The sequence below is a fragment of the Platalea leucorodia genome (assembly GCF_965183815.1).
Source record: "Platalea leucorodia genome assembly, chromosome: 15".
NCBI classification, from domain to species: Eukaryota; Metazoa; Chordata; class Aves; order Pelecaniformes; family Threskiornithidae; genus Platalea; species Platalea leucorodia.
The window spans coordinates 5,285,265-5,311,305 of NC_138837.1; the positions used below are offsets into that span (position 1 = coordinate 5,285,265).

Consider the following 26,041-nt stretch of genomic DNA (forward strand, 5'->3'; position numbering starts at 1 on the left):
GAACTGGCTGCCAGCTGAGATCATGGTGAACAGGTTATGTCACCTGTCTCACTTTCATATCTCATTACCCTCTTGTCCCCTGTTTAAAAAAAAAACAACAAACCAACCTATCTAACCTCCATCATATGTGGCTCTTTTATTTTTTTTTTTTTTCCCCCTTTGACTTTCCACAATTACATTTCCTATAGAAAAGTGGGGATGCACAGGTGCAAAGGACCGTTCTAAATCCACTTTCTTACATGAGTGCAAGTCTGAATCCCCCCCAGGCCGGTATATATTGCCTTAGACTCATGTTGGTGTGGCAAAAACTGTAACAGCTCAGGCACTTTGCTCCTGTGGCATTAAGCTGAGGTAACCTTTATGTGAATTATGGCCTGACCAGCACTGTTACCAGTCTTTTTGAGTTGTTTTCATAAAGCTTTATCTCTTTAATCACAAAATTATAGAAGAATTTCAACTTTAAAAAAGAAAAAAAAGCTTTTAATATCTGGCCATTATAATTGCACATAAAAGCTGGAAAACATGACTCTGGCAACACTGAGAAGTCTAAAGACCTGATAGTAAAGATATAAAAAAAGAATCTCGCCCACAAAGGTCTTCATTTAAATCTCATGGGTGCTGTAATGAACGTTAGCAGCTCTGAGCTCTTCGGCAGTAAGGCAGTTGCATGAGGCGAGGTTTCGACCCGCTGGTGCGGCAGGGCTGTTAGTTCAGCTTTGGATTAGTGTCTTGCAGCTCTCCCTGGTTTTGCATGCTCTGACTCGGGCCTGGATCTGCCAGTTCTCTGTCAGGACTTTGGGAAGAGGGGGGCCTTGGACTCTTTGATTCTCTAACTCTGATCTGGGGAGTTAGTACCAGCAGCCTTTCCTATCTGAAGAACTGTGGGAGGTGAGCTCAGCCTTCATAATAACAGGATCTTTAGTATCAGCCCTTTCAAATGCTGCGAGACAGACAGCTATATTAGCTCCAACGGGACCAAATTCGGAGCGGGAGCAAGTTCGTATTGTTCCTTTTGAAGAGTTACACCTTCTCATAGCAGGTGAATTTGACCAATAACTTCGTGGAAAAAAAGCAGCAGACTGGGGTTTTTGAGAGCATTTGAACTGGTTCATAATCCCTCAGAAGGATGGCTTTCAGATGAGACAGGGTATTTGGAATTTAGCATTCTCTTTTTGGGAAAATACAGGTCTCTTAATGCTCAGATGCCTCTAAGAGTAGCGTTGTGAAATTGGGAAGAAGGTGCAAAAAACTCAATCTTTTTCTCTCATCGATTGGGAAAAGGAGTTCGCTTTACTCAGTAAACAGAGCTTTGATGGATTCCCTGGGTCCTTCCAGGAGCTGATCTGCTAAAATGACATTTTTATTACTGTTCATAAACTCCAATCTCCGGCTGCTGCCAAGAGATTAGACATAAGCTGTGGGCAAACTTGCTGGTCCGGTGGCTCAACAGGCAAGGGCAGGAGAGGTTAGAGTTTAGAGCTTGCTGCTGTCAGGGGTTGAGAGGGAGATGAAAGCTGTAGGTGGTGGTTGGGGTGAGGGCTGGGGGGACACGGAAGGTTTAGCAAGCAGAGGAGCAGCAGGGGATTGAAGGGAGGCATTTTCTGAGCTGTAGAGTTGCCTTACTAAAAGTCCCTCTATTCCCCATAGCAGAGAGGACAGCCTGGGTGTAGTTAATGTTTCGGGTACGTGGAGGAGTAGTGGTAGTGTTCATATTAGTGGATGATCGTCTTTAGAGCAATGAGCCCTGAGGGAAGGGCATTACAGGAATATAAAGATGTGAAGGGAAATTTGCACGCAATTCTATTATTTTTCCCTTTTGAGAAGGTGAGCTCTGTTCTCAGTGTGATGATGAGTCAGGAAATCCATCTGGCTCTCAGATATTTATAAGGGACTAGCTAGTAACTGGTGAAAAATGCATGGACTACTGGGACTGTAATGTCAGAGGAGTCTTTCTATGCCATCTCCATGCTTCTCCTTCCCTCTCTTCATCCCTGTATCTCTATTCCCTCTCTGCCTTTATCTGCTACCATTTGATGTCAGTGCCTCTTCTTGTGAGATGTGCTACAAACATCACCCTGTCTGGCAGAAGGGGCATCCTTGCAAGAGGCAAACCTAATGCAACTTAATGTAGCTTTGTTTCAGTTCCTAACGCTTCTCCACCACCTACCTTCTCCTTTCGGGATTGTACTAGTGCTATACAACCTTCACAGATTTTTAACATACCAACCTTTTCTACCAGCTGCTGACCAGAAGGTGTCCCAAAGGACAAGACCAATGTCCTTTCAGCTGGAACAGCTGAATCTTTAAGTATATATATATAAAAATGCAGTAGCAAACAGAATTAACTTTTTTTTTTTCCCCCCTCTCCCTCAGCATTGCAGTCTTTCCTTTGTGCCTATACCACCTATCCCAGGAACCTCAAGCACATCTTCCACATCAAATCTCTCCATCTGGGTCATGTGGCCAAGAGCTTTGGTCTGAGAGATGCCCCTCAGAACCTGACTGCTCTTCCAACTGCAGGCTCAAAGAAGAAAACCAAACCAAGACCAAAAAGGTAGGCCAATCTGATGTTCCTGAGCTGAGGAACACCCCATGTCAAGCTATGGTGTGCTTTGCTCCTCAAGGTGGTTGTGCTTGCTCCAGGAATCATAGAATCAGAGAATAGTTTGGGTTGGAAGGAACCTTCAAAGATCATCAAGTCCAACCCCCCTGCCATGGGCAGGTCACGTGTGATTGTTCCCGAGAGGCTAAATCATCTTGAGCCATAGGTTGCACTGCTGTCTGAGCTGTTGTTTCATTCCCTTTTTCTAATGGCTTTCAAAGGCATAAAAATTACGTTCATTAAACCAACTTGGTTGAACATTTAAGTGGGAATTCCGTTTAAAAAAACAAAAAAACAACAAAAGAAAAACAAGCAGCTTGCTTTGTAGCTTGACTTCTGATAAAGATGCTCTTTTTTTGAAGGAAGCTGCTAAGTGTGGAGATGCACCTACATAGATTAGCCTGGGTTTTTCTGCAGCTTTTCCATTTTCTGAGCACTTGGAAAACACCATCTTCTATGAGCCTTACGAGCAGAAGCAGCCTAATTTTTATTTATTTATACTTCACTCGAGAGCTACCTTGAAGGATGAGGAAGGGTACAGGCAGTGTTCCAGAACGAAGCATGAGACTTCCCCAGTATTGGAGTGGTTCTCTTTCTTGTGCAGATCTTGGTTGCTAGAGCTCCAGCAGCAGTCCTGTTGTCGTGGCTAAGCACCTCCATAGTAGAAGCTGCCAGATTTTTTCCATTCTCATCCCCACTTCCAGTCGCATGGTCCTGCAGAGAGCGATGATCCCTGGCTCAGCATCAACTGCAGTAGCAGCTCTTCGTCCTCATCCCTGTCTAGGGAAAGGCTCTCACAGATACAGCTGTGCTCATAAGTACTCACTGTTGGTGTAGGGTGTGGGATGATAAAAGAATCGAGGAAATAGCAGAGAAACGAATATTTTCACTTCTCAAATTTGAAGTTGACTGTCCTGCGCCTTATGAGCAAGGCTCTATGAGTGCTGATTTATCTCACAAGATAGTCTCTTCCTTTCTGGCCTCGACAAATGCCACTGCATCAGGAGCAAAGTATGTGTCTTACTGTCTTTAAAGGCCTTCTGTGGCCTCCTCTGGCCTTTTTTATCACCTTTTCTACACTAGACAGGCAGTCTTTTGTGGGCTTTCTCCTGCGGTTCCACCAGCAGTTTCCTGGCTGTCAGATTTGCCATGGGGCCAATTGTGTCCGTCCTTAGAATGGTCAGCTGCAGCTTGGGCTACTTACTCTTCTCCCTAAGAAGACATTAACTTAGTACCTGAAGGAAAGGGGAGGGCTGCAGTGTATTTTTTTTAGTTATTAATTATATGATTGGCTGTAGTTATAGAAGTACAAGCCCAAATCAAAAGGCAGGTCTGTTGGTAGAAATGATCCTTCTACAAACTTGTGCTCTGCTGCCTGTAGATTTAAGTAGTTCTGGCAAAAGCATTTCTGCAGAATCTTGTGGGATGTCTCCCAGGAAGAGTCTGTAGCAAACCTAGAGTTAGAGCTCTACCCGCTTTGGTGTGTGGACAAGGCTCTTCCTGGGTACTCCTTTCCTGTGTAAGGAATTTGAGACTCCCTGATGCTCCTGGAGGAGCAGAGCCCTGAATCCTCTTCTCTGCTTGAAATGGAGCTGAAGGTGCTCAATACATGCAATCCAAGCTACTTTGAGTTGGTTCCCCAGGATAGATAATCCTCCCTTTTGAGATTACAATGTTAAGGGCTCGCTGTCTTCCGTAGCACAATGGCAGGATACAAACCTCTGGCTTGCCAGTAAAATCACTGCAATAATTCAAAGGAGGAAAATCTTTTTTCTTTTATCAGTATCACTTGTGACTTTTTCCGTGTAATCGTTGCTGCAAACTCCATTAGCAAACGTTAGCCATGCAATTAAAGCACTAATCCACGTAATTGTTCCTGGGCTGATGACATCTCTTGCACATGTACATGTCTTGGAAAACAAAAAAAAATGCAAGGGGAAGGGATTTTAAAATAAAAAGTTGGAGACCGCATTGTCCTTCTTAGGGAAGCCACCAGGGACAGGCCACTGATCTGCCTCCTGCTTCAGCTGACCCTCACCAGCAGATGGGCAACAGGATGGGAATGCCCCTGTGAGCAGGGGATTTAACGGAGCTTTATTTCAGGAAGAATAGCCTGATTAGCCGATAAAGAGCATGTAAGATGGTATGGGGTGGGCTTTGATGTCTTGCTGGCCCAGCAGGGTGTCAAGCTATGACTGACAGTAGCGTGTCACAGGATTACTTGGCCTGCAACAATGCCTCTCTCTGTTCCTATGATGTTGCTACTCTGTTAGAGCTACTTTTTCCCTTGTTACGAACCTCTTTTAGACGGCGTTCCTCCTCCCCAAGTCTTCATCCTATTATAGTACAGACAAGCTCAAGATACAGTAGGTAGTTTACGGCCAGGACGCGTGGGGTTGGGGGATGTGGAGGTGTTAGAACAAATGGTCTGAGAGTGATTTGAAAGCTCATTTGCACGTGGATCATATAATTGCAGCTCAGGGAAAGTGGGCAGACTTTGCACAGGTTCATCACGGCTCAAGCTCCAGATTTCAAATCCGGGAGCATCTGGAAAGTTAAGACCCTGCAGAAATAGCCAAAAGTTGTGACGTGCAACAATTGTTCTTGCCTGTGAAACTTGTTTCTAATCAACTTCCTCTGTGTGTGTTTAAAAAAAAAAAAAACAAAGAGAGAAGATATATTAGTATTTATAGGATAGTTTAGAGAAAGTGAATATAGATTCAACTTCAGTCTCCCCTAGCATAAATTTGAGCTAGTGCTGTTAACTTACAGAGAGTTGCTTTTGATTTCATGCTGACAAAGCAGAAAGCAGAATTTAGCCTGCCGTTTAGAAGAGAAATGGGTTTTAAATGTAAAATGCAAGGCTTGAAATAATAACAGCATACTCATAGAGCAATCTTTTTAATTGTATTTCTCGCGTGATACCATGAGCGTTGGTTGTCGTATTACACATTGTCTCCAAACATCCGATACTTGTTTTTAATCAGTCTGCTCACTAAAGTCTCATCTCTCAGCACCTGGCCAGAGAATAAAGAACAGGCAGTCCAGGTTGAAAGTGGGGTAAAGGCAATCATTAAACGTTTCCTTAAGAGGACAATGAAAACTTTCATTTCTTTTGAAGTCTCCTTTTGTGCTTAGCACCTCCTTAGAGAGCCTGCTTGGGGAAGGTGAGACAGGGAGACGGAGCAGCCAGGTGTGTGATGGTTCAGTGCTGAAATGTGGACGCAGCCCTCTCCTTCTGAATGCACGTGTAAAACTTTTGTGTATTTTTTTAAACCTCTCTGTGCAAACCAACTGTCTGTTAGCTTTAGTGGTTCTTGCAAAACCCAATGTGAAGATGGAAAAATAATTGCTCATGATTTTTTTTGAAAGCTGAAATGCTGTATTTAGGTAAGAGATGAGCAGATGAACCAGATACTGTATATTAAGTTACAGTACATCAGCTTAGTAAGTGTCTGGGCTCTTGCTTTTACTGAAGGGTAGGTTCAAGGAAGCTGATCCCACTTCCATTGAGGGATTAACTGTCTTTCCTTCACTGCAGAGAAGCAGCACGCACAGGAAGTAGCTGACACGCCAGATAGACATGTCCTTTGAGTCTTTCACAATGCAGATGCCAAAGACCTATTGCCATTCCACCCAGCATCCCTGTGCTACTCAATCTTCTGCATTTTGGATCAGTGGGGTTTGATGGGGTTCTGTGGCGACCGATGGTCTGTTTTCTCCTTTTGAACTCTGGAAGACTGGTGTATGTCCCCAAAGGGTTTCACTGTAATGAGGAGCTGCAACTTAATTTGCCTCGTTTGTGAATTCAAGCGATTACAAAGAACGAGATAAATCTTTAAGGTCAATAGATTCTGTGGAACTCATTGCTACAGGATATCTCTGATGCCAGAAATGCTTAGAAAGATTTAATTCACATATGAGTATCAAGTATATTCATAGTTGCTACAGCATGTGCAAAAAGTGAGTATAAAAATTAAGGCGAAAATCACCTCATGCTTCAGAGTTTAAGTCCAACCCTTAACTAAAATGGGATCGAGAAAAGCTGTCCAGGGTGCTTCTGTTTGAGGGGGTTGATTTACATCACTGTTACACCGCCATTGCTCTGAATATGGATATCATCATGCCCTTAAGGTTTTGACTGCAAGATTATTGCACCAATTCATTCTTCAGCATTTAGTGGTCAGACAGAATTAGAGTCCTGCTGGGAAATATACCTTGTAACCCTGCGTGTCCTCCTTTGTACGGCTAGGGCAGCAGTCTCCTTTGGGTGAAAGCTAGGAGCCTTTTACCTTCTCTCCTACCTCGTATCCTTGATTCCACTTTTGAATGTCTTGGCATTGAGAATTTTGGAAAGACTGATGCTTCTATTGACAGGGCTTGCGAATCAAGGCTGCAGCTGGGTCTCTCTGCACAGCAATTGTCTAATCACTAGAAGCAGTTTGCCTGCAGTTTTTGCGTGCCATTTACAGCTTTTCTAATATCACTTAATTAGTCAAAATGCAACTTTGGAATTCTGTCCACTGGGAATTTCACTTGGCTTGGGCAGTCTGCTCTAGAAAGCCAGACTGGAGCTCAGATAAGAGCGTGTATTCATGGACTAGAGTGCAAACGGATCCAAAAATTAGAGTAAGAGACATGGCTACTGTGAAAGGAAACATCACCATCACTCTTCATGAAGGCAGTTCAGGGACACAGATGAGTCCTGCTTACCACATCATGATGTTATAAAAAAGTCCTGTTACGAAATTAAAGTTTTATAATTGTAAAATCCATCTGATTGTCATCTGCCTGCAGCAATGCTCTTTATTACTGCCCTGTTCCACCATGGCTGCAGCACAGAGCCTTTGCTCCATCTTTCAGCGAGCTAATAGGGCTTTTGCACATGGAGCTGGAAAACCTTTGTGCTGTTTGATACGCACCAAAAAATTATCAGCTCCCTCTAATTGAAATATATTCTGTCTTTAGGCTGGGAAAGAGCCTGACAGAAGCAGGTTCCCAGCCTCCCAGTGGTGCTTTCATCCTTTCTCCATAGGGTGAAAACCAAGGGATGGTAGTGAAGCTGTGGGGTTTTGTCTCTCTCTCTGTAGGTGAAATACAGTTGACTTCAGTAGGGGTAAGGTGGGCTTTACTGTTCAGCATGTCTCGGCCTGAAGACTGCTCTGCTCTGCCTATTCTGGAACAGCGCTTGATGCTCGGTCTGACTGGGTAATAATTTTCCTTGATCTTCTCAAGCTAGCGTTTGCATCAGCTGATAACAGAGTACCTAGGCCATCTGTTGACTTGTCGAGAGCAGTGTAGGATTGCTGATGAATTTCTTGCCCCCACTCCGGAGAAAACAACAACAGAAAAACCAACCCAAACAGGGTTGTGTTGGCTGCAGATGGTTCATCCAACACTATAAGTAGAAAAAGCAGGTGTTGCAGCAGCCTTGGCCCAGAGGTAACCCAGCTCTGTTGCTGGCACAATTTCAAAGAGCTGTTGGAGATGCTGTCAGGCAGATTGATAGTGCGATCCATGTTGAAATGTTCTCTGATAAATGAAACAGCCTACTCCTGTCTCCTCCAAAGACACACCATGAGTTCTGGGACTGTGCGTCAGAACTTTATACTCCTTGTTCCTCAGCTGGAGCAATTTGGGAGCCTTTGGTTACTGCAGATGCTGCGAGCTGGTTAAAGGTCACTACACTTGCTGCACTGCATTGCACCAGCATTTCACACAGCTCAAGACAAAGGAACAGACAGCAATGCCAACCAAGTTGAAGGAGACATCTCTAAGAACAAGCTCGCTCACCATTTAGGTAAACAGAGGCATCTTCTGAGCCATCAGATGATATCTAAGAAGCCATGCATGTATATGTACCACTACTCTGGCATGTAGGAGTTTTTGGCTTGGAGATCAGCTTGTGATTCAGTTTTCTAATGAAGCAGATGTGTCAATGAAGCACGCATACTAGCATTTTGAAATGAAAATGAAAAATGGCGTCAGGTACTCATTCCTTTTCTTGGTCGCTTGGTCCTTTCACACCTGAATGTTTGAGAGTCTCCACATCCAGGATCATGGTTTGCATATTGTAAGAAATTCAATCTGACGAAATCAGCTGGAGAAACTTGATCATTCTTAGGATCTTTTCAGTAATGCTTGGGAGATGAATGGGATGTTATAGAGAAACAGAACAGTTTGTGTATGCTTTTCTTCCTCTTCTGTTTGTGCCGTGGAGCTGTCCACAGGATCTCAGCTATGTTGAACATCCTCAAAGTTTAGTTCAGTATACTTGTCTTGGCTTTTTTTGCCGTAGTATAGTCTCTGTTACTCTACCATCTTGTTGCTAGTGATGGTGGAATTCAGCGGATGGTGTCTTCAGAGCTCGCAAAGCCATCGATCACCCAAGGGGTGTGGAAGCCACAAACTGAGTGTGGTGAAGGTGTGTTGCATGTAAGCGAGGTGGGACTTCTGTGGTGAGTTAGTATCGTGTGGCAGAGCAGAAGACAGCTGGAAACAACAGAGAGGATTTCAGGCTAGTCACCTATGCTGCATTCACCTGTTTGGGTTTGTTTTTTTTTTATAATGTGAACAAAGATTTGCCTTGAATCTTTTCTGATACTCTTGAGCAAAGCAAAGAGTTGAGAGTCAAGGGGCCAGAAAAGGAGACGGGTCCAAATCATTCAGATTTCCTCCGAGGTGGAGGGTTGGGCAGCACCAGCACCACTGCGGCTCCTGAGTGGGACAAGGAAGGGGAGCAGCGTGCTGGGTGCTGGGAATGGCTCTGCAGACAGAGGCAGAAGGAAACTGAGGCAGAGGAAAGAAGCATTTTATTCTCTTTCCTTCACTGGACACGTTTTCTCTCTTGTTTCTTCCAAATGCTCCTCTCCTGCCTTTTCATCATTCAGTAGTGTATTTAGCAAGATTCACAAGTTTCTCATGTTTAAAGAGTGAATAAAATCATTCCAGTTTTCTAGAGCAGGACAGAGCTCTTTTTTGTCTTTAAAACTTTGTCTCTGTCCTGGTCTTTCCCAGCCTTTCAGGATATAACAGTGTCATCTGGGGACAGTTCCTCCGTTTCCTTATTGTCCCTCTGCTGAGGCTCTTGTTGCCAGCTTTTGTGAGGTTGCAACTTAATTACAGATGTGCACAGGCAGCTGTAAACCTGGGTCTTTTATTTTTTCCTCTGTCTCCATGAGGAGGAGGGGAGCTTTCTCAGACCATGCCAAGCAATTACTAGGCACTCTGCCTTCCCTTCCTCACTGTGCAAAGCACCTTTCTCTCCCCTTGATAATGAGGTGATTAGATAGATCTTGGGGTGATATGGTTTTTGACCTATACCTGGCACATAAAGCCCAAAGCAGTGGCTGGATCTAGGGTTAAGCCTTGCAAATGAAGGGATGCTGTGTCCCCCACTTGAAGTTAGAAAGTGGTGCTAACTCATCTCTGCTGGCTTCTCTGACTACTTACCAATTCCCGTCTGTCTTTTATGGGAGTCCTGATACCCCATATCTAGCATAAAAGAGTGGTAGTCCAGTGGTGCTGCTGCCTGGCATCCAATATGTCACAGCACTCAACACCCAGTGTGCTGGACAGTAACACAGAGAAGTCAAATAGCTTGTGTTCAGGGACGGGTTCTTCCTAGCTCATGTGTTGGGGCTGTTTGATTTTCTGAGTTATGACTTCTCTATTCCTGTCTCATTTTCCCCCAGCTAATAAAAGTGGCTATTTTCTCATCCATTTGAACATTCCTTTCTCCTTTAAGCCCTGCTGAAATCTTGGCACTGTAGCACGTTGGGATGGGTCAGTCATTAGTGAATCTTTTTTCCCCTGCAAGTTCCCCTTAGCTGCACTGTTTTGTAGTTCCCCATCTAAAGACTGACTGTTGTGTTTGGAGGGAGGGAGGGATTTAAAGGGCTGGGGATTTCTCTGCCCGTTATCAACATGATGTGTTCTCATTAGGGCTCAATATAGCGTGATACCTAGACGTGAGATCACAGAAAGAGATGCTGACAATCCATGCGTTTATCCAGTGATGGGAACGTGGATTCTCTCTGTGTCGCAAGTGCATCTTATATTTACAGCCTTTCTGTGAGGCTTTTTGCCACAGTATCCAGTATCACCACACAGCTCTCTTAAATTAAGGTCACACCAGCCTTCGGCAACAGGGAAAATGCAGTCATCCGGGGTTGTGAGGTGAGAGAATGGACATGAAGGCCAAAGAGATTAAATACCTTGCCCAAGGATGCTCAGAGGGTCAGTATCAAGGTCTCGCTCTGTTCTCCTGGGCTTTGTCTCATAACCACAGGGCGCCTTTCCTCGCCGATGTTATCTTGACTGCTCTGGCAAAGCCCCAGAGACTTTCACCAGTTGAGCAGAGAGGGGAATTTACAGGTTTACAACAGGAATCAGAATCCAGCCAGGGATCCTGACCTGGTGCACTTTTCCTGGTGTGCTGTCACTGCAGGCTGTTGCTGTTGCCTGTGGCTCTTCCATCTCCTGCTTAAACAGGGCCTTGACAGCTGCTCTTCTTCTCTCAGTGATCAGCACAGGTTCCGCGGCACAGCTCCATTGATTTTTGTGGCCCTGGTCAGAGGGAGAAACCTCCCTTTTCCCTGCATCCTTGCTTTTCTGTGTACAGCTGATCACCACAGCAGGGGGTATTGATTTACTAATTGGGCAATGATTTCACCTGATTGATAATAAAGTGTTGGACAACCTCCCTGCTGAGCTGAAACTCAGCCCGGCAGCTACTGGTGGATTACTTGTCCTTGTGCAGCAGAGAGTTCCCTGTTGTTAAGTAAACTGATCTGTTGCTTGGTAACCCTCGAATTACTGTAGTAAATGCTTGGAGACGCAATGACAGTGTCAAATAGAAACTTTATCAAGTGATGGAGGGGACTGAGCAGAGGATACAGCTGCACTACAAAGTTTTTGCAGCTGGGCTGGCTGGGGACACACCTTGGCCCGGCGCTGTGCGTGCGCCCGCAAGCACCCCTCCGTTCAGGAAGGCAGGTTGGCAAGGCACTTCTGCTGCGGAGGTGCTGCAGGGACGGCTTTACCACGTTTGCTTCGTTAGCTGTACGCTCGCTTTCGAGTTGATTCCGTCTTTTTGCCTTAGTTTCTGTGGGTTCAAACCAGGTGGTGGCTGTGCGTTTTATTTCTCCGGTATGTGCAGTCTCTAGCCCTTCTGCCAACGCAGAGCTCAAATGTTTAATTAGTGTGAGAATGGAGACTACAGCCAAGGTACCAGAGTCTTCTCGCCTGTGTCTTCCAGGCTTTCCCTTCTAGGGAAACCATCTTTCAGTGGTAATCATCACACCATCCTTCTTATCATTCTGATCCATCCTTCCAAATCCACTCCAGCCATGAAACCTACACAGGGATGGAAAACAAGCTGTGGAAAAGGGGGCAAGCAAATACCCCAGACAGCCAAGAGTTTGCTTCCCTTCCCTTCTTTGTGTGTTTGGCCTGATGAATGGATTGATCTGTTGCTGCAGCCAAAAATGCTTCCTTCTCCTGTGATCTCCAACACTGTTCTGGACACCTGAAGGAATTAGGAGAGGCAGGGCTATAAGGCTGCAACCTGTAGGACTGCTGAGGTCCATAAATGCACGCTGGCATGGATGTGGGGCTTCTGTTCAACCCCCCGTTGTATTTAGAGGGACAGATAGATTTCTGTTCACGTCTCTGGAAATTTTTGAGATCTGTTACTGGTCTTTATCATAAGGAGGAGAGTGGGATGCGCAGACACCAATAGCCATGAAGATCCCGTTGCGCCCGGGACCGTGGGAACATGGCAGGGAACGACTGGTCCTGCACTGAAGAGCGTGCAGTTTGAACAGCAAGCGAGGGTGATAGCAGCAATGAGGATGAGATTTGCCCAAGGTCACAGAGCAGGACAGTGGCAGAACTTGTGGTGGAAAAATGCTGAGTGGGTTTTTATATTTATAGCTGGCAGTTTAGGGCTACAGGGAGATCCATGTTGAGCGGCTGGGCAGAATGCAGCTACCTTTGCAAAAGCCGGTCTCTGGAGAGGGAGGCTGGAAGGTGCGTGTGATGTCTGCAGGACACTGCAAGAAAAGAGTCCGTTGGGTTTAAACTCCTGACTTTTTTTTTTTTTTCTTGTTTGTTTGGGTTTCTTGTGTTTTCAAGCTCTGGATTTAAGCTCTGTTTATAAAATGTTTCCATTGTTCAATGTCTTAAGGCTGTTAGTTTTTTTTATTATTATTATTATAATTTTCAAACTGCTGTGTCACCTAATTCATCAGCCTTCAGCACACAACCTTCCCTCCTTCTCCCCGCCACCCCTGCAAGAGCATTTGTACAGAACAAAGGCTTGCTTTTAAAAACGGCATGATATTTTGCCACCTTTGTGAAAACCTGTCACAACAATATCTAATTTTGCATGAGACAGAATTTCAAATCAAGCCTCAAGAAAAGGAAGCTGTTCTTCTGCTAATGCGCAAATGTCACTTTCCACAGCTGTAAAATAAGTAACCCACCTAGCAGCATTTCAGAGGGAAGGAAATCTAATTCCTCTTCTCTTCCCTCTGCCCAGGTCTGACCTTCTCAAGAAGACCCACGGCAAACATCGCCTTGCTGAGATCTTGCGATCTGAATATTCCAGTGGGATGGACACTGGTGTATCCAAGGTCAAGAAGAAGAAAAAACAGAGAAAACCTGGCAACCAGCAGATTCCAACATAAGCCGGGACCTTCCAGTCATTGGCTGCAAAACCTGCTTGAGCGCCTCAGCCGGGGGTCAGGGTGACCTGCCAAATCAACTGCGGAGTGCTTCAATTTATCAGGCAAATATGGGAGGGATCTTGGGGATCTTGGCCTCCTCCCCCTCATTCCATAGGTCCAAATGGAAGCGAATCCAGGCATGTCCTGTTGCACTGCCGCAATTACATGTGGCTTTCTGAAGATGCACCGTGTTTCCAAGGTGGTTTTTGCAAGAAAAATAAAAAGTGTTAAATACAGTTTTCAGAGAAATGTGATGTCTATATAAGATGAAAGGGAGACAAGTGTACTCCGACAGGAGATGCCTCCTTGTTTAAAAGACCTGTAGAAACACTCCACGCTGTTTGCTTGCTTATTTTTAACCAGATAAACAGTAGTGGCAGAGGAGGTGTTAGGAGCACGTTTAAGAGGAGAGGAGAGGCTGCCCTTTCCCCTGTCGTTATACAGCGGGGCACTTCTGCTCCTGTCTCGGGTAACGCAGCCACGTTGCTGCCACCTTCTCTCCCGTCATCCGTGCGCTGGGGCGAGGTCTGCCCCTGGACACCGATGGTTAGTCAGATATTGCCACCTAGAAGGAGTCTCCCCGATTTCAGTGCAAGTGGTAGGATTGTGAAGAGCTCTTCAGAGTAATGACACATGGTCCCTTTGGGGCAGAGCTCATGGGCACAAAACTTCATGTCAAAACTTCTGAGTTTGGGAACAAACGTCGTCAGTGTGGGAAGGAGCCAGTGTGGAATCCAGCAATCTCCAACCTTCTCCTTGCCTGCAGCGTGTTGTCATACCTAATTATACAACGCAGAGTATGTATGAAATGTCTCGCCTCTCTGAACAGCGAAGCCTTTGCCAGCTCTTGCTAACACTTGCCAGTAGTAACCCCGGCTTTCGGGGCTCTCCCTGCTTTGGGTGGGCCTTTTCTGAGCACGTCCCAAGCTAATGGATTTCGCTTCTTGCTTTTCCCATTTGCCTTTTTTCTCGTTCTTCCTTCTCATCAGAGAATTGGTGCTGCTGAGAAGAGGGATGCAGCGTGGCCCCAAATGTGCCGAGGCTGGCACTCACTCGCCATTGCCCAGCGTGTGAAACGGAGCCCGAGCTCTGCTGAAGCCCGTGACAAAACTCCCCTTTGAGCTGGCGAGGCTGGGGGAGAGCGGGCGCTCCCCGAGGCCTGCGGGAGCCTGACAAACTCCCGCAGGACCCACAGGTGGGCACCCGCCTCCCTCTCCCTGTCGTCCTCGCTGTGCCGCTTCCAGCACCTCCTAGAACACAAGCACCGAGTAGTACGCCTTTGAAAACAGTGCGAAACCCTACCCAAACACAACTTTCTGCTGCCTGCGTGTGTCTTCCTCAAGAAAAGAGATGAGGAAGAGCAACCCACCTGTGACCCAAGCTGGGCAAGTTTAATGCAGGACCAGAAAGTGCTCAAATCCAGGGGTAATTTCAGGTGCCAGAAGGGAAAATGTACTGCAAAATGAGTATAATCAGATGAAAATGATACCCACTTTGTGAATACAGAATTGAGGGCGCCTACTTTGGGCGGCAGTGAGTCATGCTAAGGACTGTAGGAGGGAAGCAATCAGCCCAAAAGTATTTAATTTCTGAAGTGAATGTAACTTTTGAGAACCAAAATGATTTTTTTTTTCCTCCCAGGCCATTACCAAACATGCTGATTTTACTGCAGTACTTTTCTGAACATTTAAGAAAGATGTTAAAAAGGCTCCCGTATAAAATTATTTAAGTTACTAGCATTTATTAGATTAAGATAAAATAACAACAAAGCCTGCCTGATTTTGTTATGAGTACTGTTTGGAAGAGCAATCAGGTTTAAGGCACATGTCAACTTAAACAGAAAAGAAACCCCTGAGGATGAAAATGACTCAGAGAGCGATGCAGAGAGTGTAAGTTTGGGAACTCATGATCTTGGGCATGAGGGGAAAATACATGTCCTCTCCTGGCTGGCTGTCACGTATGAGTTAATAGGGACTGTTGGCAAATTCATAATAATGGGAATAAAGGCCAACAGCACGTCAGTGAGAGGCGTCAGGAAATCTTATTGCTGTCTGCATTAACGGGGCATGTAGCATTCCAAACGTTTATGATGGATAATGGGATTAAAAAAAAAAAAAAAAAAAAGAATGCCTTTTTCTTTCAGCTTCACCATCTTTTAGCAGATAGCTCTGGATTACGTGCGTGATTAGGGAAAGGAAAAGGAGGAGATTGTTAAAGAAGAAAGGAAAATTGTTAAATGCACACACACCTGAAGCTAAGCCGAGTTTGCTCTTAATAAACTCGAAGGCCGATGTGCAAAATGTGGTTGAATTGTAGCTGGGAATCAAATTCTGCCCTTATTTACACTTTGGAAGCTCTAGATTGGCTCTGGGCTGACTTTATCCTCGTGCATCACGCAATTTAGGAAGAACCTGGAAGGTTTGGAGTTAATTTGCGCTTGACTCAAAGCATCTCTTCATCAAGGCCGGGCAGGGTGTGGTACTTGCCTGGAGCAGGGGTGGCCGAGCTCTGGCAGGGCAGCAGGAGCCTGAGCACCCGAATGCTGGAGGAGCTGCTGGGGTCACGCTGGGATCCCCCGGCACAGCCCTGGCTTGGAGCGGGTGGACGTCGCCCTGAAGGGCTCCTGAATTTGCCGAGGTATGCAGTGGGCGTTGCAAGGGGCTTGGCTGGGTGGGAGCTGCCTTCACAGCTCCTAAGGGCGGGGAGATCGGCTCTTGGCAGCGGTCGGTGAAACTGCAGTTTCGGCATTGGCTTTGGTCAGGTTTGCCCTCTTATCTTAATTGTGGTGAATGGTGGGGGCCTTGCTGCCCTGCGGCTCGAAGCTTCTGCGTTTGGTCTGGAAATAATGGCACTACAGAGCTTTTGTATAAAGCTGCCCGAGTCAGAGCTGGGTCAGTTTGGGTTTGCCTTCCTTGCTGCTCCCTGCTCTCGCGCCTGGAGCCCTGCCTCTCCCAGGAGATGCTCTTGCGCCTTTTCTTCGCTCTCGTCTGGCCCCGTGTCCTTTGCCAGCAATAGGAGCCCACATCCTCCGCTCCTCTGCAGCTGGAACATCGTGAGTTCACACCTCGAGGCTGCGGGACAGGCAGAGGCGAGGTCGCCTTGGCACGAGGGCCACGGTTGAACACCCGCTTTCAGTGTCCGGGTCAAACCCAAGACACCTTCGCGCTGGTAGCCACCGCTGAGAAGCACCTGTAACCGAGCAGGGTAGAAAGCAACAGAACTTCCCTCTTCACAACAATTTATTTTCTCCGCCAGCCGGGGGAGAGGACAGGGAAAGCACCGATTGTTCTGGGCTTTCCGTTCTGGTATAATTTTGTTTGGTGTTCAGACGAAACCGTAAAATAGCTCAGCTAGAAGCAATTCTGCTGATTTCATTGAATTTGTGTGTGTTGGCATGTTCAGAGGAGCAGCTTTCATTCTTTGTTCCCAGGGCGGTGGTCCCAGTTACAGCTGCGTCGGGAGGGGAGGAAGATGGCCCTCAAGCTGCGTAAAAGCCCAGAAGGGGCTTGAGAGCCAGGGTTGTGTTTGGTCCTGGCAAACCCCCTGCACTGACTGGTTTGTGTCTGGGATCCAGAGCCTGGAGCTGACAGAAGCCACCCTCCAGCAGCCTGTTTGTTGGAGTCTCTGTACCCCAGGAGAAATCGGTGGAGCAGAACGGGTGCAATACTCCAAAGGTTTCCTTAATGGGACCGATGCTCCTTCTCAACTGTGCCATTTTTACTGCTTCATCTAATTTCAACCCAGCACAGCCTGTCCCACCCCTGAGGACGCGCCAGGATCGTGCCTGCCTGGCACCGGCCTCTGGAAATGGGTTTCCAGGCCGGTCTGGGGCTGCTGTAGGTGCAGGACCGGTGCTGGTGTGGGGTCTGCTGTCGGGCAGCGGGCTCCCGTCTCAGTCCCCGCACACAAGCTGGAGGTGAGGCTGGGCCATCGGCAGCTTTGGAGGCTGCTGAGATCTTCCCGCAGAAGATGCTGCTCATGTGGCGAGCGCGGTGCTCTCTGACGAGAGCCTACAGCGCGTGGTGTCTTCCCTCAACTGATTGATTTTGAAGCTTGCCTTGCGTGAGATCTCCCTGGAGGAGACGGCTCCAGCCCTCGCGTCCCCTCTGCTCTCTTTCCTTCCCCGCCAGACCCGGCACGGCCGTTCCCCTTCCCGCAGCCGAGGTTTCCTCGGGGCTCTGCTCCGCTCTCTCCTACCGTCCTCCTAACGCCAACCGGCCCCTGTCACCGCGTTACGGCGCTGGCTCAGACCCGCTGTTACAGCGGAGTTTCCAGCTTCTTCCAGATGTGAAATGGCAAATTTAAATATTGCAATTACAAACGTGTAACGAAGCCTTGTACTTCATTAATGTAAGAGGAGGAATCTGCTACGGCTACAAGGACAATTAAATATTAGAGAATGTCTTTGATTCACATTCCTGCTGTGTAAATGGGAGGAAGGTTGCTGTATGCTCCTTGCCTTTGCACTCACAAAATGAAAAGCACACCCACTGCAAGTTGTCCTTTGATAGATTTTTAATATGATTTTAAAGAGTTTTGTTTGGCCTCATTCTTATTCAATGAGATTAATTTAAAGCACTTATCCCCTGGGTTTAAGTCAATCCATGTAGGATTTGGGACGGGGGGTTGTTGCCCGGGGAGGGGGGTTGTTTGCAGGCCTCTCTGAAAGACTCCTTTCCCACTTCATTAACCGCGAGCTGGGAGCGACCCCCCTTCCTCCTCCTCCTCGCCCCAGCCGAGGCCCGGGGATTTACCAAACTCCCCCATTCACATGCAAAGGAACAGCCCCGTCCACAAAGGCCGGGGGCTCTCCGCTCCAGGCGTGGCTGTGCATTTGGCCGAGCCGACAATAACCCTCCCCGCGGGGCCGCCGGGGCCCGGGGTGCCGGGGCAAAGCTCCCCGGGGCCGGCCGGGCCGGGGGCACCGGGCTGGGGCCGGGGGCGCGGGGCTGGGGCCGGGCCCCGGGGATGCTGCGGGGCCGGGGCGGGGCGGTGGGTGCCGGGGAAGGGCCGGGGGGGCCCCGCCGGCTGCGGAGGGGCCGGGGGAGCGGCGGAGGGGCCGGGCGGGCTGAGCCCGCAGCCCATCTGTCGGCTCCCCGAGACGGCGAGCCGCTGCCCGGCTGTCCCGGGGACCAGCTGCCGGGCTCGCTGGCCGCAGCCAGATGAGCGACACTTTTAAAGGGTGGAAACAATCCATTTTCCAAAGCGATCATTTAAAGCACTTAGGCAATTATACACTTAAGATTAGCGTTAATAATTCACCAGCGCCGCGGTTATCACCGCCCCGGCCAGCATCGCCCCGGTCCCCCCCGCCTCTCCCCGTCGCCCCCGGCCCCGCATGCCGGCACTGGGGCCGGGCCCGGGGGGCAACCGAGCCCCGGGGTGGGGGGGGGACGAGCCCTGGGGGGGAACCGAGCCCCGGGGCGGGGGGGAACCGAGCCCCTGCGGCCGCCTGCGATGGGGGGTGGGAAAACTCCTCTTTGCTTTTCCCTTTCCCCCGGCGGCGGCTGATCCGCCAGAGCAAACAAGCAGGAGGGGAAGAAAGGGCCGGCGGAGGCGAGAGCCGTTTGTTTGTAAAGAAGTTTTATTTCCACATTTAAAAAAGGGGGGAGCGGGAGCGGCGCCCCGAGCCCCCCCGCCCCGGCCGGGCCGGCCCCGGGATACAGACTGACAAGAACCACTTACACAAATACGCCCTCAGGGGTCACAAATAAATAATTCATATACATTTTGCGCACCGTATTTACATTTCGCCGCTTTTTGTGTTTGTTTTTTTTTTACTATTATTATTATTATTGGTGGTGGTGGTGGTGGTTTTTTTTTTTTTTTTTAGTTACGGACGTCCCAAAGTCTCGCTGCGGCGGGCGGGGGGCAGCGGCCCGGGTCCCCCCGGCCCTTCCCGGCGGCGGGGCCGGTGCCCCGGCAGCGGGGAGCCGGGGAAGGCGGGGAGGGGGCTCCCCGGAGCCGGCCGCGGCAGGGGTGGCTCGGCCCCCCGGCGGTTCCTGGGGAGGGGGCGGAGAGGCAAAGCCCCCCCCGGCTCAACCGGCCCCTGCCCGTGCTCCCGGCGCCGTCCCAGGCGGGGGGCAGCTCCGCCGCTCTCCGTCCTGCCAAACCCGCCCTTGCTTCTTGCATTCTTTACATATATTTTAAAAAAGGAAGGGGGGGGAGGTCTCATTTATATATATATATTTGGGGATGAGCGGGAGTCTGTCGCTTGCTCTCAGCCCCGGAGCTGGGGTGGCCCCCTCCGACCCCCCGGCCCGGGGAGGGGGTGCCGGGGGGCTGCCCGGGCGGCCGGGGCTCACCGGGGCTGCGCGGCCCGGGGCAGGACGCCGGGCAGCGGGGGCAGGGGCGGCGGGGGCTCGCTGCCGCCCTGCAGTCCGTGGATGAGGATGCGGGGCACCAAGGGTCTCTGTAGGGCGGGGGGGGGGGGCGCTGGGTCCGCGGTACAGGTAGAGAGCGGCGCCGGGGTCCAGGTTGGAGACCAAACTCTGCGGGTAGAAGTAGGGCGAGGGGAACATCCTCTGCAGGGCCGAGTAGTTGCCAGCCTCGGCCAGCAGCTCCAGGCCCACCGCCGTCTGCCTTTTCCACTTGGTCCTGGGGGGGGACAAGGGGAGAGAGGGGGTCAAGGAGGGAGGGATGCTCCAAAAGCCGCTCCCGGGCTCTTTTTTTTTACCCCTTGCACATCCCCTTTCCCCGGGCTCTGCTCCTTGCGCATCCCTTCTCCCCGCCGCTGGCTCCCGGAGCCAGTCCCCCTGTACGGCGGGGACGGGACGGGACGGGACGGGACGGGACGGGACGGGATGGGATGGGGTGGGATGGGGACCGGTCCGGTGCGGGGGGACGTAGGCCCCATTAACGGGGCGAGGGGCTTTATCTCCCTGGTGTCGCCGCCGCCGCAGCCCGGCGTGAGCGCCCACGGAGCCTCCCCGGAGGCACAGCCCGGCTGGGGTCCGATGTTGGGGTGTAAAACGTCGCGATATAAATCGCGACCAACATTCCAGTCCCTTCCTGGGCTGTGAGTTCCAGATTGCCAATTCGGAACTGCGTACGGCATCTCGCCTGTGAGACGGGGCCCCTCCAGCCGCCGCCGGGCGGGGATGCTGCCGCCGCCGCGATGCTCCGGCCCGAGGCCGCCGCGGCCCCGCTCCGCGCCCGGGGCTCCGGGACCCCCCGGGCCGGGGCTGCCGGGGCCGCGCCGGGCCCCTCGGGCGGCTGCGGGGCTCCGCGGGGGGACACGCGTGGGGCAGCGTCCCGGGGCATTCGTTTGCGGCGTATATATGTGTGTGTATGGACGTATGTATATTTTTATATCTGTGCATATATACGTGCATATAGGTATGTGCGCATACACGAGTGTGTGCCGGATCTCAGGGAGAAGCCCCGGCCCCGGGATCTCGCCCACCTCGGGCCGGGCTGGCCGGGAGCGGGGCCGGGGGCCCCGGCCGGGCCCGGCGTGTCCTTGCGGGAGGGATTTGGGGAGGGGGGTGAGCGCGGAGCCCCGCCGCCACTAAACTCCCCAACCCCCCGACGTGTTGAAAAGTCGCGGCTCTTTGCAGATGCCGATGGAAATGAGGGGGAAGGAGGGTTAAAACCCGGGGTGGGGGCGAGGGGACGGGGTGGGGGCTGCAGCCGGGGGCCCCTCGCTCCGTGGCCGTGGCGGCGGCGGCGGCGGCCGGGGCTGGGGAGGCGCCCACGGGGGTGTCCGGTAAACCCACGCAGCCGCCTGTCCCCAGCCCTGTTACAGATTTGTCGCTGAAGCGCTAAACCTATTTCCACCAGTAAATTATTCATCATAATAATAATTGTGTCATTACTGTAAGGGGTGTTAATTATTGATGCCCAAAGCAGTAATTGGTATCTATTATTAATGGGCCGATGTGTTATGCTGTTGTGTTCAGCTGGAAGCCCGGTCCTGTCTCCCCGGCTCTCTGGGGCTGGGGGCACGGATTGCCCCCCCCCCCCCGCCCCAAACCTGCCCTGCCTCGGCATCGCTTTTCTCCCCCTACTTTGGGGTGAAAGGCCCCGGGGCACAGGCAGGGGGGCGTGGGGGGAACCCCACCTTTCCAGGTGCCAGCAGGGACGGCGTGGCTGGGAGGTGCAAAAGCCCTGCCCGGTTTGGGGGTGCGGGGCCGGGGAGAGGGGCGGGATGGGACCCCGGCGCTGCGGGCAGGAGGGAACGGTGCAGTTTTTACCTTCTGTTCTGGTACCACGTTTTCACCTGCGTGTCGGTGAGGTTGAGGGAGGCGGCCAGCTCCATCCTGTCCTGCACGCTCAGGTACTTTTGCCTCTCGAAGCTGCGCTCCAGCTGGGCCAGCTGATGGTCGGTGAAGGCGGTGCGGGCTTTGCGCGGCTTTTTCAGCCGCACCGGGGGGCTGTCCCGGGAGCTGGAGATCTCTCGGTCCCCTTCTTCTTTCACTGGGCCGAGAGGGAGGAAAAGAGGCCAGGTCAGGGCAGGAAGGGAAGGCAAATACCCTCAAAATAACCCACTGCAGCCCTGAGCCGGAGGAGAGGGGCTCGGGCACCGCACCGGGCTCACGGCGCATTTGCTCTGCAGCCCCGCGAATTTTAACCCCGGCTGCCGACGGGGGACTCACGGGGCCCCCGGCCGGGCCCGGCCTTTCCCCGTCCCCAGGGCCCGGGAGCGGGGCCGGAGCGCGGGGCTGCGCTGCGGGGAGCCCGGCCCCGCCGCGCCCCTGCCCAGAGAAGCCCCCGCATCTCCCTCACCCGCATTTCTCACGGGGCAGGAGCCTGCTCTGGGCTTGTTCCCCCAAACCCAACAGCTTTCTCCATGCTTAGATATTTTTTTCCTTCTTTTCTCTCTTTTTTTTTTTTTCTTTTCCTTTTTTTAAACGCAAAACAAAACCAACCCAAAATAAAAACCCTGAGCCCACATTTGTGGAGGGGAAAGTCGCCGGGGTGGTTCTGTTTCTCCCCCTCGGCGGAGAAGGCTCCGGCCTCCCGGGGATGCTGCCGGGGCACGGAGCAAAGCTCCCCTCCCGGGGCGCACAACGAAATCGCGGGGAAGGGGCTCCGCCGGCCGCGCCCGCCGTCGCTGAGCCTCGGCAGTGCGGAGCGAGCGGGGCCGCGGCCGTCCGCTACCGCGGCCGGTACCTGCGCACCGGCGGAGCCGCGCGGAGATTTACGCCGCGAAACGTTACGGGTGACGGGAAAATTTTCCAGCAAGGGAAAAAAAAAAAAGGGGGGGGGGGAAAGAAATCCGCGTTTGTGTTCGCCTTCTCCACCCTCCTGGAGGAGATTAGGTAGCAAGAAGGCCCGGTTTATACAAATCGGCGGCGTTTGGTTGTTTTTTTTTTGTTACGGGGGTTTATGTTAAATTTGCCGGTGGCGGGGGTTAGCAGGGACGGGGCTGCAGCCGAACGGAGCTGATTTCTCTCTGTAGGAAGACAATAATCCGGTTAATTGAGCCACCGGGGAGCGCAACCCTTCAACCAGAACCGCCGGCTCTGGCCGAGCAGGCAGAGCCCGAGCCGGGGACCGGCCTCGACCACGGAGACCCGGCTCCGGCTCCCGGGGAGAGCGGCGGCCCCGGCACCGCCGGGGAAGGGGCCGGTGCTGGCCGGGCAGGGCGGGGGGGCCCGGCCCCGCTCCCTCCCGGGAAAGGCCCGAAAGTTTGGGCGGAGTTTTTCGGCGGGGGGAAGCCGGGCCCGGCCTCCCGCACCCCGGGGAAGGCAAATCCCCCCGGCCCCCGCCGCATCCTCGGCTCCCAGAAAGTTCCTGCTCGGCGGCGGCTTCCCCTTATATTAAAAAAATATATATATATCCCCCCTTATACTAAAAAAATATATATATAAAAATATATATTACGGTTTTTTTGGCATTTTGGCATGGGCTAAATCCTGCGGCCGCCGCGGCGGGTCGGGCCCGGCCCCGCAGCCCCTTTGCGGGTAAATCGGGGCGGTTTGCCCGCGGGAAGGCTGCTCGCAGCGCCGCAAACCAGCACCGCCTCGGGAGCGGGGGCCCTCACCCGCTGCCCCCAGAAGCCGTGCTTTTACCCTCCTCTACGCCGTGCTTTTACCCTCGTTTAAGCTGTGGTTGCCTCCCCATTTAAGCTGTGTTTTTCCCGCATTTAGGTTGTGTTTTCCCCCATTTAAGCTATGTTTTTCTCCCATTTAGCCTGTGTTTTCTCCCATTTAAGCTGTGTTTTTCCCCCATTTAAAGTGCGTTCTCCCCCCATTTCAGCTGCGTTTTCTCTACATTTAAGTTGCGGTTTTCCCCCATTTAAGCGGTGTTTTTCCCCCGATTTAAGCGGTGGCTTCCCCCCGAATTAAGGGAGGTTTTTTCCCCCCCGATTTAAGGGAGGTTTTTTCCCCCCCGATTTAAGGGAGGTTTTTTCCCCCGATTTAAGGGCGGTTTTTCCCCCCATTTAAGCGGCGGCTGTGCTCTGGCCGTGGCTGCGCGCCGCAGGGGCAGGCGAGGAGCCGAGCGCGGCCGGGGCAGCGGCCCCCCCCCGGGAACCGGCCCCCCCCGCCCGGGCTCGGCCGCCTTCGGGGCCGCGGGGAACCCGCCGTCCTTCCCCCCTCCCTCGCTGCTTTCGCCTCTCGGAGATTTGGAGGACGGGGAGAAGAACTGAAGGAATTCGGGGTGGGGGATGTTGGAGGCGAAAACAAAACGCCAAGGTGGGAATCGCGGCTGTTTTCCACCCCGGCCCTGCAGAACGGGGGGGCCGATGCCAGCCTCCCCGCCGGGTCCCTGCCAGCCCCGGCCCCCGCCCCGGGCTCCGGCCTTCGTTCAGAGCGAAAATCCCCCCGCGATGCCCGGGGATGGGGGGCATCTTTTAGAGGCTCTTTTGGGTGAATATTTTTTTCCTCCATGAACCGGGTCTCAGCGCGGCGGCTCCGGGCGGGCCGAGGGCGCATTTGCAGCCGGGCAGGGGCTCGGCCCGTCCCCCCACTTTCCTACCAGCCCCCCAAATCCATCAGGAGCCATCGCCTCCCCTTTCTCTCCCCGCAGCTGGGTACCCCCGCCTTCCCCTCGCAAACACCCGGCAAACAGTTGACCCGGGTGAAAGTTTTTGCAGGGGTGATGGGGGCGGGATGGGCGAAGGTACCCGGGATGAACTGCTCCGGGGGGGAGGACCGACCCCAACCCCCCTCCCCGTGCTGTTCCCGCGTCTCCCCCCGCCCCGGGCGCCGCAGGGGGAGGCCGGGAAGGGGCTGCGAGGGGCCCGGGAGGCCGAAGCCCCCGGCCCGGGGCCGGCAGCCGCCGCATCCAGCCCCACTCCCCGCCGGCGCCGGGGATGCGGCCCGGGGCTCCCTCTCTGCCGTGCTCGTTTTTAAACCATCTCCAAAATAATAATAGAAATAATACAAATCGAATCAAACCCCGCCGACTTTCTTGTTCGTTTCTCACCGGAGCAGGGGAAATACCGGCAAATCCCTCATTATTTTATTATTGTTTTCTTTTCTTTTTTTTTTTTTTTTCCCCAGGCAGAAATCCGCCCCCGGTTCTCCTCTCCCCTTTCCCCGCGGGTAGGAACGAAACAGCCGGATCTTCGCCGCGGAAACCAGCCCGGAGCATCCCCCGGGCGCCCTTGGCGAAGCACCGGTCGCCCCAGCCCCTTCCACCGGGCCCAGCCCCACCGAGCCCCGAAGCCCCCCAAGTTTTCCCAAGTTGGTGCCGATCCCGCGCTCATTTCGGGGGCGACCGGTGCCACGACCCCCCGATCACCGGGGCCCGCCGGAGCCGGCTCGGCAGCGAGCTGCCGGGCACCGGGCTGCTCCGGGGCCGCCGGAGGCTTCGGGTCCAGGCCGCCCTGCAAAGTCCAAGGGGGTGAGCGGCGCTTACCTTTGTACTCCGAGTCCGAGGAAGAGCTGCTGGTGTTTTTTTCCATTTTCTCCCTAAAGTCCTCGCCGGGCTTGGTGGGGATCCTGCCCGCCGGCTCCTGCCCGCCGTGAGGTCCATTGGTGCTGGAGTAAGGAGCGCAGGCGGCCAGGGGCTTGCAGTCGGCCAGGATGTCTCTGATGAGGAAGGAGGAGGTGACGGTCCGGGACTGGGAGGGAGCCGAGACCTGCCCCGGCTGGAGGTGGGCATCCAGGCCCGGCCGCGGCACCGCCGCCTCCAGGCACTCCCGGCCCGGCGAGCGGGGCGAGGGGCACCCGCTGCTGCCCTCCGAGCGGGGGCTCAGCTCCAGCGGGGACCGGCCGTCGCCCACCAGCGGGTCCCCCTTGGGCACGGCCGGGCTGCCGGCTCGGTGGGAGAGGATGGAGTCGATCCCGAAGCCGGTGGAGCCCTCCATGGCCCCCGCGAGGTGCCGGCGCTCACACGGGCATTGGCGGGGAGGGCGCGGCGGAAGCGGTTTGATAATGATAATTAACAATAAGGGGGGGAGAAAAAGAAAAAAAAGGGAGGGAAAAAAGGTAAAAAGAAAAAAAATAAAAGAGCAAAGTTCAGACTGGGATCCGGGCAACAATCGCTGCAAGGCTCTCCGAGGCGCCGGGCGTTAGATCCAGGGCTGCTCCGTCTTCAGCATCGCGCCCAGCTGCACTCACAGACAGACAGACAGAAGAGGGGGGGAGAGGGAGGCAGAGTCAAACTTTGGCCGCGAAGAGGGGGTGGGGGGGCGGGGGGGGGACGGACCCCAGCCTCACCCGGGGTCCCGGCCCCTTGCCCGGCCACCCCACCCTTGCCCGGAGCGGCGGCGGCGCGGGGCTGGGGGGCAGCCCGGGGGCTCCCAGCCGGAGGTGGG

General features: G+C 52.6%; 2 protein-coding genes across 13 annotated transcripts in view; one reads left to right on the forward strand and one right to left on the reverse strand.

Moving 5' to 3' along the window:
• The window catches only part of DDX31 (DEAD-box helicase 31), a gene marked incomplete at its 3' end in the record, with an annotated part of 53,832 nt that extends 36,769 nt beyond the window's left edge, over positions 1-17,063 (forward strand). For 4 of the 12 annotated variants that reach the window (XR_014229855.1, XR_014229856.1, XR_014229857.1 and 1 more), the window contains 4 exons: positions 2,374-2,554; positions 13,146-14,527; positions 15,796-15,969; positions 16,763-17,062. Coding sequence is in view for 4 of the 12 variants with exons in the window: in XM_082327700.1 (XP_082183826.1) it covers positions 2,374-2,554; positions 13,146-13,293 (329 nt within the window). Of the gene's footprint in view, positions 1-2,373; positions 2,559-3,206; positions 3,294-13,145; positions 15,227-15,795; positions 15,970-16,762 lie in introns of those variants that run through there. The other 8 variants (XR_014229860.1, XR_014229861.1, XR_014229859.1 and 5 more) reach the window with 7 other exon arrangements.
• A 2,570-nt stretch (positions 17,064-19,633) lies between these two features.
• BARHL1 (BarH like homeobox 1) lies at positions 19,634-25,591 on the reverse strand (the record flags this gene model as incomplete). The annotated part of the gene is given in 4 exon segments (XM_082327166.1): positions 19,634-19,762; positions 19,764-19,929; positions 21,528-21,750; positions 25,141-25,591. Coding segments are annotated over 4 exon segments (969 nt in total).
• Positions 25,592-26,041: the final 450 nt, after the last annotated feature.